At 44.2% G+C, this 12,937-nt stretch overlaps 1 protein-coding gene across 1 annotated transcript; it reads left to right on the top strand.

The window, feature by feature from the left end:
- Positions 1 to 2,272: 2,272 nt before the first annotated feature.
- On the top strand, positions 2,273 to 8,351 carry LOC125542488 (Di-glucose binding protein with Leucine-rich repeat domain-containing protein). Its single transcript, XM_048705542.2, has 9 exons — positions 2,273 to 2,578; positions 2,655 to 3,722; positions 3,844 to 3,988; positions 4,511 to 4,582; positions 5,649 to 5,717; positions 6,407 to 6,475; positions 6,579 to 6,656; positions 7,171 to 7,379; positions 7,750 to 8,351. The coding sequence occupies exons 1-9, from the start codon at positions 2,497 to 2,499 to the stop codon at positions 7,869 to 7,871; spliced, it is 1,914 nt and encodes a 637-aa protein (XP_048561499.2). The 5' UTR covers positions 2,273 to 2,496; the 3' UTR covers positions 7,872 to 8,351.
- The last annotated feature ends 4,586 nt before the right edge of the window (positions 8,352 to 12,937 follow it).

Raw genomic sequence — 12,937 nt, forward strand, 5'->3', positions numbered from 1 at the left:
CTCCAAGCTTCCGTACCTAAACATATAGATTCATCACACAAAGGTTCATCACCAACATCCAACATGCATCATATCATATTATTTTCAAAAACAAAAACCATGAACTAGGGTTCATCTTGAGGGTTTAACCATTTTTACTCCTACAAAATCCACTACTTGCATCATATAACATCCACATGCACCCTATACCAAAACAAATATCTCCAATATTCATCATATCATAAAATTTTTTAACACAAAAAATATGAACTAGGTTCATTTTGAGGGTTCAACATTTGTTCTCCAACTACATCCACTACTTGAATCATAGCATATCAACATGCATCATCGTATCACAATAAATTCCTCCAACATGCATCATATCAAAAAAGATAATCCAAAAATAATATGAACTAGGGTTCATCTTCACATAACCATACCAACTAGTGACTAGAGTTCATATCTAACACAATATAATTAACATCTAGAATCAACCTAAATCAATCCTAGGGTTCAAAATAATTAAATCTAGTTCAAAAATGAGAGTGATTTGAATCAAATAATGCGACGAATCGGAAGCTATTTGACTAAAACTAATTGGAGCGGTCGAAGGAGCTTACTTTGCTTTCTTCGGGGCCATCTCAATCCCCAAAAACGGTGAAGAAACGATGAAAATCAGAGGGGGAGTGGAGGAGATGAGAAAGGGGGCGAGAGGAAGAACTCCTCTGTTCTTGGGGCGACTGGTTGTGGGGAGAAGGGGGAGGGGTGGGGCGGCCCGTGGCTTATAACTGCCCGCACTCTACCGCGAGGGTCCCTGGCGGTAGGATCGGACAGGCTACCGCCAGGACCAGTGGCGGTAGGGTGGGACGGAGGGGGGCGAAGACCGTTAAAGCTGCTGACGTGGATAGGTATCCTACCGCCGCACGTTCTGGCGGTAGGCTAGGTAATCCTACCGCCTAGCCTCGTGGCAGTAGGAAAAATGATCAAATCTTGAAAAAATAAATCAAACAGGAGTCAGATCTCAATTTTGTTTGATAAAAGGGTCAAAACACAGAATTTTGCCTCGGTCCTTAGTAAATAAATACAGTCGGTCATCAGTTATAGTAGATGGTCCTAGCGCTGTCCGTGTGAAGGAGAGGTCAGCTGCTTCCGATGACAGTAGGTACCTTCTTGGAGCGAGTAAGCAAGCAAGCACCCAGTAGCACGGCACGTATGTAGGAGTACTAGTCAAGAAATTTATATGCTGCCCGTTGGAGACGAGAGAGATACACTACGGAGGAAGTGAAGCTGTACTATGGTCGTGATTCCTGAACTAGCAGGTACACGCGCGTACGTACGTACGTGTAGCCCGAACCACGGCAGACGCGCCGCGCATTACTGCGCACGTCGCGGCACGAACGAACGAACCCGTGGAGAAGCCGCCCGCCCGGGCCCTCCCATCGGCGATGGACGAGACTTTGCCTGCTTCTTTGGTGTGCGCCCATCCGTGCTCCTGCATACGTGGCATGGTTTGATTGAAATAAAATAAAATCCGGCTTCATCCCTTTAAAATCAAAGGGGGAGATGATTAGATTAGAAAGAAAAAAGAGAAAAAAATAGCCGTAGGATGAAGTGGGTGCACGGATGAAAGCAGGAGGGAAACAGGCAAGCCGGATCCATCGGCGATGGGGTCGAGTCGGGTCGGGTCAGGGCGGGGCGGGGAGGGAAATGCGCCATACGTCACGCTTAATTGCCTGATTTGGTGGTAGTTGCCGCGGCACTCAGCTGGCCTAGCCGACCCCGTGACCGCAGCGGCCCAAAGGGAAGGCTACACTCCCACACACACTGTATGTGTTTGGACGCATCTCTCGCCATCATCTACCCCTCGAATCTGAGTACGTACGTCCGCTACCTAATTCAAGTGGCAATAATTTTTGTCTGCATACAGGCAGCACTTGCAAATACGAGCAGTCGAGTCGAATCCAACAGTGCTTCCGTCCCGCCCGTGACTTGCTAGATTAATAACACCCCGTACGATACGAACGGAGTGATCACCACCGCTCATGGGATGGAAGGCTGGCCCCGTTGCCGGTTTTACTCATTCATTTACCGCGCTTCCTCACGTGACCAAACAAACAAATTCAGACTTTTTTTTTCTTTCTAAAGGGAACAAACTGAGACTTTGTTGAGAGTAAAAAGAGAGGTGTGAAAAGCAAAAGGGTCAAAGAGCTTCGCATCGCACCGTCGCTCTCCCCTCCCTCTTTACTGCTGGGGTCCGCCACTTACCGTTGATCGAGCGGCCGTTGAGGCCATAGCGCGGCGCGGCGGTGCCTGCAGCGCCGTCCGATCCTCCAGCGCGGCCAGATCCAGCATTTCCAGCCTCGTCTCCTTCCTTCCACGGTTCAACGTACCAGGGTACCACCACGTCTCCTCCACTCCGCTGCAGCTCCGTTCACACCCGCTCCCTTCTAAAACTCCCCACCAAATTCTCCGCCCAGGGGACGCGCGCCGCTCCTCCGGCCAGCCCCGGGAGCGGCAATGCGGCTCCTCCTCCTGCTCCCACTCCTCGTCGCGGCCACCGGCGCCGCCCGCGACTCCGACGACCCCTTCCTCTCCGGCGGTAAGCACCTCCAATCCAGCTAGCTACAAACAAAATTATACTCCGCTGTACGCTGACGCTCTCTCTGCCCGTGCAGCCCAGGCGAACCACAGCTACAACATCGACTGCGGCGGCGCGGCGGACTTCACCTCGGCCTTCGGCCGCCGCTGGCTGGCGGACCGCTTCTTCTCGGCGGGGGGCAACGCGGGGATGGTCGCCGAGCCGCACCGCTTCCCGCAGCCGCAGGAGCGCACGCTGCGCTTCTTCCCGCCCGCCTCCGCCGGCAAGACCTCCTGCTACTCCCTCCCGCTCGCCCCCGGCCGCTACTACCTCCGCGTCTTCTCCGTCTACGACAACTACGACTCCAAGCTCCGCTCCCCGTCCTTCGACGTCTCCGCCGCCGCCACGCTCGTGCTCTCCTTCCGCTCCCCGTGGCCCGAGACCGCCGCGCGCTACGGGGCCTACTCCGACCTCATCTTCCCCTCCGACGCAGAGGCCACCGACGTCTGCTTCTACTCGCTCTCCACCGACGCCCCCGTCGTCGCCTCCATCGAGGTCGCCCCCGTCCACCCGCTCGCCTACGACGGCGCCACCACCGGCGCCGACGTCGTCCTCGTCAACTACGGCCGCCTCACCTGCGGGAACAGCCTCTTCGGCCCCGGCTTCACCAACGACTCCGACGCCTTCTCCAGGGTGTGGCAGGCCGGCACAGATTTCCGGAACAACGACCTCACCTACGACGCCATTACTGCCGGTGGGAGGAAGATTTTCGGCAGCAACCAGCCGCCCAATTACTTCCCCACCAAGATGTACAGGTCGGCGGTGACCACCGGCGGGGACGCCTCCAACGAGATCGAGTACCTGATGCCGGTGGACACGAGGATGTCCTACATGGTCTGGCTGCATTTCGCGGAGATCGACGCCGGGGTCAGGGCCCCTGGCCAGAGGGTGTTCGACGTAATGCTTGCCGGGAGGAACGTGACCAGGATCGACATCTTCAAGCAGGTGGGAGGGTTCACGGCGTTCAAGTGGACATACATTGTGGAGAACCTGACCAGCTCCACCATGAGCGTCAGGCTTGTGCCAGTAGTGGGACGGCCGATTCTGTGTGGGCTCGAGAATTATGCAATGGTGCCCCTTGAGACAAGGACGGTGCCACACCAAGGTAACCTATAATTCGATACTCTATGCGCATTCTCCGAACAAGATGGGCCGATCGAGCTCTCCAATTTTCACTATAAAAAACCAGCCTACATTCGCTGAGCATGTTGCACTGTTTTTGGCAGCGGCTGCGATGAAGGCCCTGAAGGATTCACTGAAAATTCCAGCTAGGATGGGGTGGAATGGGGACCCTTGCGCGCCGCGGACATGGGATGCATGGGAGGGAGTCACTTGCCATCCCGGTAACAAAGGGCTTGTGATCACTCAGCTGTGAGTGCACTTTCGATATCTCAATGCTATTTTTATCCATTCACTGTTTCATTAGGGTATTTCTGTTTTGCTGTCAAGTAGTCATTATTCTGTGTCTGACTTACCAAATACATTTCTGTTTTAATCCCCAAAGACAACCGTAGAATTATCTTTCAAAGGCACCGGTAGTGTTTGCAGATCATTGTTGAGGAAAGATATCTTGACAGTCACACAGCACTAGCAGCAAATATATCTGCCTCAGTGATTGCTGCCTGTTTACTACTCTACCAATCTCAGCTGTACCAGAAAGCTGAACTGCAAAATTTTAATTACATTAAAATATTTTGTCCTAAAATCCTAAATCCAAATACTATGCATGCATCGTTATCAATGTATCATTATATGGGCTTGAATGAAATTTCACAGTAGATGTATCAGTGGACACAGGAAATAAAATTGTAATGCTCTACTTATTAGTATCTTGTGAAAAGTTGAATAGTTGATGTCATAACTCTTATGTTTTTTTCTAATTTGCCCTGACAGGGATCTTGCAAGTCAAGGGCTGAAAGGTTTCATCTCTGATGAAATAAGTCATCTAACCGACTTGGTAAGCTTGTAAGTATCATTGCACACACTTAAAGTTGATTTCAACTTGATCCTGGTCTTCATTGGTATTTGTAGTTTCCGCATATCGATGCCTCTTGAGTTTCATGTTTGCATTAGCTATGCAGGAGCACATGAGTTGTAACTTTGAAATTCAAAGCTTTCTAGTATTCGTTCCGATCCAAGATAAGTGTCGTGGTTTTAGTTCAATACTCCCTCATATCCAAAGTAAGTGTCATTGTACTAAAACCACGGCACTTATTATGGATAGGAGGGAGTACTGTAGATAACTGTTTGGCTTTGGTTATGATACCTGAGAGACTTAAATGAGTAGCTTCATATGACTATTTCATCTCTAGGTACTAAAGCAAGGAGCAGTACAAATCCAAAAAATAGAGATGAGAGTACAGGGTGTCACCTGGAAATAAAGGAAATCTCAAATTCAGTGTGAAATATATTATTGGAAGGTCCCAAAGTCAATATAGGACCAACTGCCAAGGAGTGGTAGAGCACTATGTCTAGCAACCCTTGACCTGGACAGGCATCACACCATGCATCTGGAATGAGCTGAGTGGCTTTCTCAGTCCCACCTGTCAACCACATGTTCAATAGAAAGGCAATATTTCAACAAAAAAACACGCTGGCTATTTTCTCATTTGCTGGCTTCACCGGATTGCGTTGGACCCATTTTGTATGTACTTGTTGGTTTGATGAAAAAAATCCTGCAAGTGGGGCTTCCCTTCACTGTTCTTTTAGAAGGAACTTCCTGTAGGAGGTTTCAGCACAAATCTGGAACGATATAGATACATCAATGCAGATGATGACTACAATATTAAACAACGAACAACATTAGGCGCATCATGCAATTGTTTCTCCAGAACCTGTTCAATTGATACTTCTGTGTTCCAGATATATCGTCCATGATATCAAGTTTAAATTGTATACCATTTCATATTTTCATATGTGCTCATATTATTTTGATAAGCTATACAAAATGGTGTTATTTTACTTACGCAGTTTACAATTTTTCATCTCTCCTTGTTGAACATTAATATATATTATGATCTTGCCTGACCAGGAACTTGAGCTCTAATTCGTTGACCGGAAGCTTGCCACCAGGTTTAGGCCAACCTTCACTTGCGACACTGTGAGTACAATAGTTCATGGCATGCAAAGTTGTACTGTTTCATGCTAGAAATATGGCACATTGTTATCGCGCCCACATTCTGCTGTTGACATGCTCATGATTGGTACATGATACAAAATCTTACTTTGTATGTTCATCATGAAATCTTTAAAACTGTAATTTGGCAGAATTTACCTGCTTCACACCACATTAGTAGCATTCTCATGTAGAATCATGAAGCTAGGACAGTACCAAGTAGCTCTAGGAACTCTTTCTGTGAGCTTCAGGACCTGATGGCTTTGATGACATCATCTTAGCTGGTAAGTCGTCTATGGACTGACTAAACAATACATAATAATATTTATCTGCGGGATGGTATAACATCTGTACTGGCTATCAATGATCCTTGGTCTCAGTTTTTTTTTCTGTTTGTGTACCTGGATGGAGGGATGTTTTAAGTGGTCCAGATGTGTCTTAGATTATTTAGGTAACTTCAGCATGTTATTTTTGTTGAAAAATAACATTGAATTAGTAGATGTGCTTCTAAGCTCTGCTTGCTCATTCTGGATTACAATGTCAGTTCATCATTGTCTGCCAATTCTTTAACATTGTGTATTACTATTCCTGTAGTTCTATCTAATGCTTCAACAAGCCTGATTCTCTAACAATCTGAGTCACTTTCATCAGTTTTTTTTTTGTTTCATTTTTAGGGATCTGTCCTCGAACCAGTTTACTGGGAGTATTCCTGGCACCATAGGCTCGTCTAAATTACAGACTGTGTAAGCAGAGTTTTCCACAGTATTATTCAATTTGTTAATGCAATTTTTAGCTATCCTGCATATGTATGCAACAATGCTGACTTACTAGGTACCTCTTATGCAGTCTACTAAACGGCAATCAACTTGATGGGCAAGTTCCAGAAAGACTTTATTCAGTTGGCGTGCATGGTGGCGTGATAGAGTAAGATATCTCCACTATTTTCATACAACAGAATTCTCACTTTCTTCCTCAGGATGACCATCCGGAAGAGTTATTGTACTCATGCTATTTGTTCCAGCCCTACAAACGAGGTCAAAGAGTTGTGGGTTTAGCTCATTCTGTCACACTTAGTGATTTATCGATAACTAGGTTGAAGTATATTCTTTATCTTTCCTCAACAGTTTAGCATGATGCAAGTGTGCAAACCCAAAGATGAACTGGGTGCACGCCAACCGCATATATAGAAGCTGTATTTGAGATAATGTGTCAGGTATCAATTAGTAAAACTGGAGACCTGGGGTGAGTTGCAGGACATGCTCTACTATGTTCTGTTATAAATTATTACTTGCAACAAACAAGGAGAGAATATGTGTGCAAGGGGTGAGCGGATAGATTAAGAGCCATGTGTTAATGTACTAAATAGATTGTGGATAACTAGATGTGGTAACTTCCATTTCATTCTCTTGTTTTTTACAAATATGCATTATGTTGGCAGTCTGTCAGGTAATAAAGGCCTATGTGGGGTGCCTACTCTACCTGCTTGTGCATTATTCTGGGAGAAAGGAGGCTTGAATAAAACCGGCAAAATTGCACTTGGAGCCTCGTTTGGACTTCTTCTGCTTGTTATACTTATAGTGGTCTACATAGTGTGCATAAGACGGGGACCATACGACTACGATTTCGAGTTCCCTCAAGATTTGACTTGTAAGTATCTCATTTAACTCTTTTACCTTCATATATGAATTAAATTAATGAAACGACCATCATTTTGATTTTTAGCATTAGTGCTGTATTTCACAAACTGTAGCTGAGGCCAGTCGTATCAGTTATCGATTTATGATGCTGGTTTTGAAACTTTAGTTGGGTTTATACTTACTGAAACTGTAGTGTGGCAGATTTAGCTACCTACCTATATACTGCCTCTGCGGCTCTGCCTCAGTTATTCAAACTATATGATCTTGATGGTTATTGCTGAACTAGTCAACAGAAGTCACAACGCACGGCCCAATTGTCTTTCTTCATTTGGCACTTGTCTGAAGACAACACATTTAACCTGTTGGATTTACGTCTGCAGCGATATCAGCAATCTCCGCGAAAAGGAACAGGTATCAGCGGGCAAAGTCCGTGATGCTGGCAGAGATGGACGCCCACAACACAGATGGTTTCTACACGAACGGGAACGGGAACACTCGATAAGCGACACATGCACGCTGGAAATGGACCGGTTGTATGCACCCAGAAGAAACACTCATAACAGGCTGCATGGTCAGAGCAGGGATAGTGCGTTGTGAATTGATTTTTGCCAGCATCATCGACATCATGTCCTTGTAGCTTCTTCGGTCAGCAGCAGCAGCTTCGTCGCCACTCTCTTGCAGATACTCCCATACACGACGGAGCTATGCGAGGCGTAACTTATGTCATGTTTACTCTACTTATAGTATGAGCTGGTGGTGGTAGTTAGTATTAGGGGGCCTTGCTTCTTTTTTCCGGAGGTTTTGGTTCAGTATTCTTGTGTTGGTTTTAGCTTAGGGATGTGATGTCCACTGTGTGAACCATGTAAAGGCAAGCGGGGGTATCTATATTTTTGTTGTTGTATAAAAACTTGACATGGTGCTACTGACAAAGGAGGCGAGGACAATGAAAACATTAGTTCGTGTGTGATCATGTTTTACTTAACGGCCCAGAGTTTGCATGTGTTTTTTCTTGCCAGAAGTGTTTTTTTAAGGGCCATAAGTGTCTCTAAATGTGAGTTGTTTTGGCAATGTCTTTGAATATCTGTATTTCTTATTGGACCGTCTTTTTTTAGGGGCTGTAATCTATTTTTGCTTGGTGTCTTAATCAGCTTTGCGGTACATGAGATCTTTTTTAGGGAAAAACATATAATTTTATTCACACATAATGGTTATAGGTACACTAATTTGAATTTAAGATAAAAAACAAAGTAACTCAAAAAAATGAGGAAGAATTACAGTGATATCTATTTGGAATATCTTCTTTGTGGTGTCAATCTCTGTGAGACGAAATACTCCCAAAACTTCAATAAGGAGGCTGCAATTAGAATGGAGCAGCGATGATGTCACTCTTTCACCCACACACAAGCATTAGATTTTTGAAAGCCCCTTGAGTCTCCCATTCAAAAAGATGGGAAGCTTTGAGCATTGAATATACTTTGGCTGGGGATGGTCCCCTAGAAGCACATGCCATAGAATCACAATATCTTCACCATGGTGTCAATGAAATATTTAATCTCCATAGAGGAAAAAGCTTGACACGCTAACATAAACTCATCAGACCTAACTAACTGGATTTGTGAGGACACAAAACTCTCTAACTTTCTGGCACCACCAAAAAAGAACAAGAGTAATATTGTTCTCATAAAATAACAATCACCACCAAACACTGACGAAGATATAACTCTTGTAGACCCAAGGTTTCCTCACATCTCAGCGCCAAAATGACAGCGAAGGTGAAGGGACCAAAATTTCTTTGGCAGCGGCGATAGTTCTTTGGGAACCCTCACATGCACGGGTCCTCTTATTTAGCGACCTATGTGTGGGACAACACACAAACGTGCACCCCCTCCCTTCTCCCGCGCACGATTGGGACTGCCCGTGTGTGGGCGCGTGGCACCCTGGTTTTTTATTCTTTTTCTTTCTTTTATAACTTCAAAAAATGATTGAGATTTCAACAAATATCAATTTCATGAATTGGGAAAAGGTTTCTGGATTTTAAAAAAAGTTCATGGATTTGAAAAAAAGCTAAGATTTCAAAAAGTTCCTAAATTTCAAATATTTTTCACGAATTAAAAAAATGCTCCTGGATTTCAAAAATAGTTCAGGAGATTAAAAAAATGCTCCTAAATATCAATAAATGTTCCGGAATTTAAAAAATGTTACAATTGTAAAAAATATTATGAACTTGAAAAAGGTTTCTGGATTTCAAAAATTATTTATGAATTTTATTTTTTCTAGAATTGTCATAAATATAAAAATATATTCAAAATAGCGCTCTGAATTTCAAAAGAACATTCCGAATTTCAAACAAGTTCATCAATTTGAAAATCTTCCTAGATTTTAAAGAATGTTCATAAATTGATTTTTTTAAGTATTTGAAATATAGAAAAAATTTCCAGATTTCAAAAAATGTTCATGAATTTAATAAAAAGCTGTTTGAGAAAATGCGAAATAAAACGAAAACTTAAAAAAAGAAAAACAATGAAAACTAAAATAAAAATATTTCACAGCGCCACAGCTCCCGCGCCAGGTTGTGCGATTGCCCGGTATACCCCCACAATACAGGTGGAGTAGGATTGTTAAAATAAATACATTTTTGAAATTTCTTGACCATATTTTTGAAAACAAGAACAATAAATAAATTTCGTTAACTTTAATTTTATTGCATGCGAGCATATTTTTTAAAGTCGTTATATTTTTTATTTTACCTTTTTTTAACCTTTGTATGCAGCCGGTTTGCCTTGTGAAATTGGGCTAAAAAACTAAACATACATAAAAGAAAATCACTCTTTGCTCAGAACGCATATAGCATCATATAGGGGCTCCCGTGAAAAAGAAAGTTCCAAGAGATGAGGATGTCTTAACTTTTTATGGATAAATAGACAAATAGCTTTCCTTCAGGTTGGTCAATTTGTAAGTTGTTGTCATCTCATTACAGAGGGGGAAAAGAGAAAAGATACCTAAGTTGGTGAAGTTGAGGTGATTGCTATCTTCAGCGTCTATTGCTCCACGAATGCACCCTTCTAGGTCTTCGTCTTCAGCATACGCGGACGGCAAGCAAGGTCGCGACTCGCACGATAGGAAGGTTCCGTCGACCGGGTCCTCATTCAGTCATCCTCGCTGCTCGTGGACAACACATGCTAATCACCAGACCGTGAGCGTTTTTCCTGGGTACCTCACTTACACGGCGGCACCTACTAGATATCATGACCTGATCAGCACCAGTCTGACCGCATCATCGATCGATATCTTTTTGCGCGAGAAACTTTCAACCTATTCGGGCAGTGGAAAGAACATCAGAGATAACAGAAGTTACAGTTAGGTTCATGGATCACCTATCAACGACTACAAGCTCTGGAGGGAGTCGAAGGCATGCCATTGACGTCGCCCCCACCCAAGCCAGAAAAACCTTGTTACAGTGGACAGTCAAAAAGTCGCTGTACTAAAGTTTCACATAATCAGCGCACCAGAGCAACAATCATCATGGACGAAGAGAGTCATAGATCGAAAAGATCAAATCTATAAAAACACATGAATGAAGACTATCCAAATAGATTCACTGAAAACCAGCATCAACTGAACCCCACGGAAAAAGGAAAAGGAAAGAAGAAGAAAACCGTACCTGCGCTAAAATGGGTTGGCTCATTATGGGCTACGGTCACTAGTTAAGGATTGTCTCACGCAAAGGTCAGTTCCATTTTCTCAGACGCTGACAAGTGGCACACTACATATGTGTCAATTGTTGCAACCTATGGTTTTCTCTTTTTTTCCATAGATTTTGTTTATTTAAAATGTTTATCACTCAAATCGTGCGTCTAAATTCCAAAAGTTTTTACCACTGGATTTCTCGTTGCAACTAGATCCCATGTTAATAGGTTTCGTCAATCTTTTTTTCTCGACAATCCAGAAACGAAAAAAATCCCCAAAAAATGAAAAAAAAACCCGGCAACCGATAAAAAGACACAAAATGAGGAAAACCAGATCTGAAAGCGCGCATTCTTTTTTCACTTTTTGAGAAGCACAAGGCAGAAGCAAATTGTACTTGCATGAGAAGCAAATATGTATTTCTCGTGGAAGCATATACTTTTTTCCCTTTCCGAGAAGTGTGCTTCTCACGGAAGCAAATCTATAACACAAATCTTGTTCCTTCCGGAAGCATACATTTCTTTTCCGAGTAGCACGCGGAAGCAAATCTGTGCTTCTTGTGAAAGCACAAAATCCCCCCCTCCCCCTTTCCGAGGAACACAATACGGAAACAAATATGTGCTTCTCGTGGAAGCACATATTTTATCCCTTTTCAAGAAGCACAACTGTTCTTCTTGCGGAAGCAAATATATGCTTCTCATGGAAGCATATTTTTTTCCTTTTCGGAAGCACAACTCGCGCAAGCAAATCTATACTTCTTGTCGAAGCATAATTTGTTTTCGGGCAAAAAATCCATAATTTTCTCTCTCCAAAACCTTGGGAAAACCAGACAAAAATCAAAAAGCTGAAAAACAAGAAAAAAACCCATCTAAACCACTAAATGTGTACAAATTTTTTTTTTGAAATCCAGAGGGACCATTCAGCACGCGACATGTGACAGCAGCTGGACGCATCACTCAACATGCTCGCATTAACAACCTCCAATTAGTTGTTCTCCAGCAAGAAGCTCGAGGGTCCAGAGTCCAAACGGGGAGCAAAATCACTCAACATCAAAATCGGAGCCGCCATGGCCTCGACGTTGTGGTCGTTTGTTTGGCGTTTCTGTGGCCAGGTTGTCCGCATGTGCCCCTTGTGGGGTGTTTGTATGTAGGTTTTCACTCGGTTTTTTTTAATTAACCGAGCAACTCTTTTCTTCTTAATCAATGAAAATGGTAAATTTTTTGTCTTGTTTTAAAAAAAAGAGTTTAAACGAGGAGCAAAATCACTGATAGGCCTCCACGTTTTCACGGACCATTAAGCTTGAGCCCGTATCCCTTTCCATTTTCCCTCTGTAACTCTCAGCCCATTCAAGGGCCGAGGATGCTCTCTAGACTTTTCTTGGATAGATAGCTTTTCTCCAAGTTGGGCATCGTCCCCATGAAAAGCAAAAAAAGAAAAAATGAAGCAAGTTGTTGTCACCTCGTCAACCAAAGACGAAGAAAAGAAAGAGGAGGAAAGAAAAGGTACCCAAGGTTGTCAAGTTGAGGCGATTGCTAAGATTGCTATCTGCACCTTTCTTTTTCCACGCCGCGGTTCACATATTCTCCTGTCGAGAGTTGCCTTACGCGGACGGCACGAGAGAGATAGGAACGTTGCTTCCATCCATGTCGAGTCAACCTCCTCCTCCTCCTCCTCCTCCTCCTCCTCCTCCTTCTTCTTCTTCTCGCTGCTCGTGGACGGACGGCCGCGAGCGTGTTTCCCTGGGTTCGTTGCTACTTGCTACGTACTCCGTGGCCGTGAGCTGACCCTTTCTGGCCGCATCTTCATCGTCCTCCCGTGAAAGCGGAAGCATGCGCCCTTCCGGCCACGAACGGAAATGGAGTATGGAATATGGGACGGGGTGCA

This window comes from Triticum urartu, chromosome 3A, assembly GCF_056163025.1.
Source record: "Triticum urartu cultivar PI428250 chromosome 3A, HENAU_Tu73, whole genome shotgun sequence".
Taxonomy (NCBI): Eukaryota; Viridiplantae; Streptophyta; class Magnoliopsida; order Poales; family Poaceae; genus Triticum; species Triticum urartu.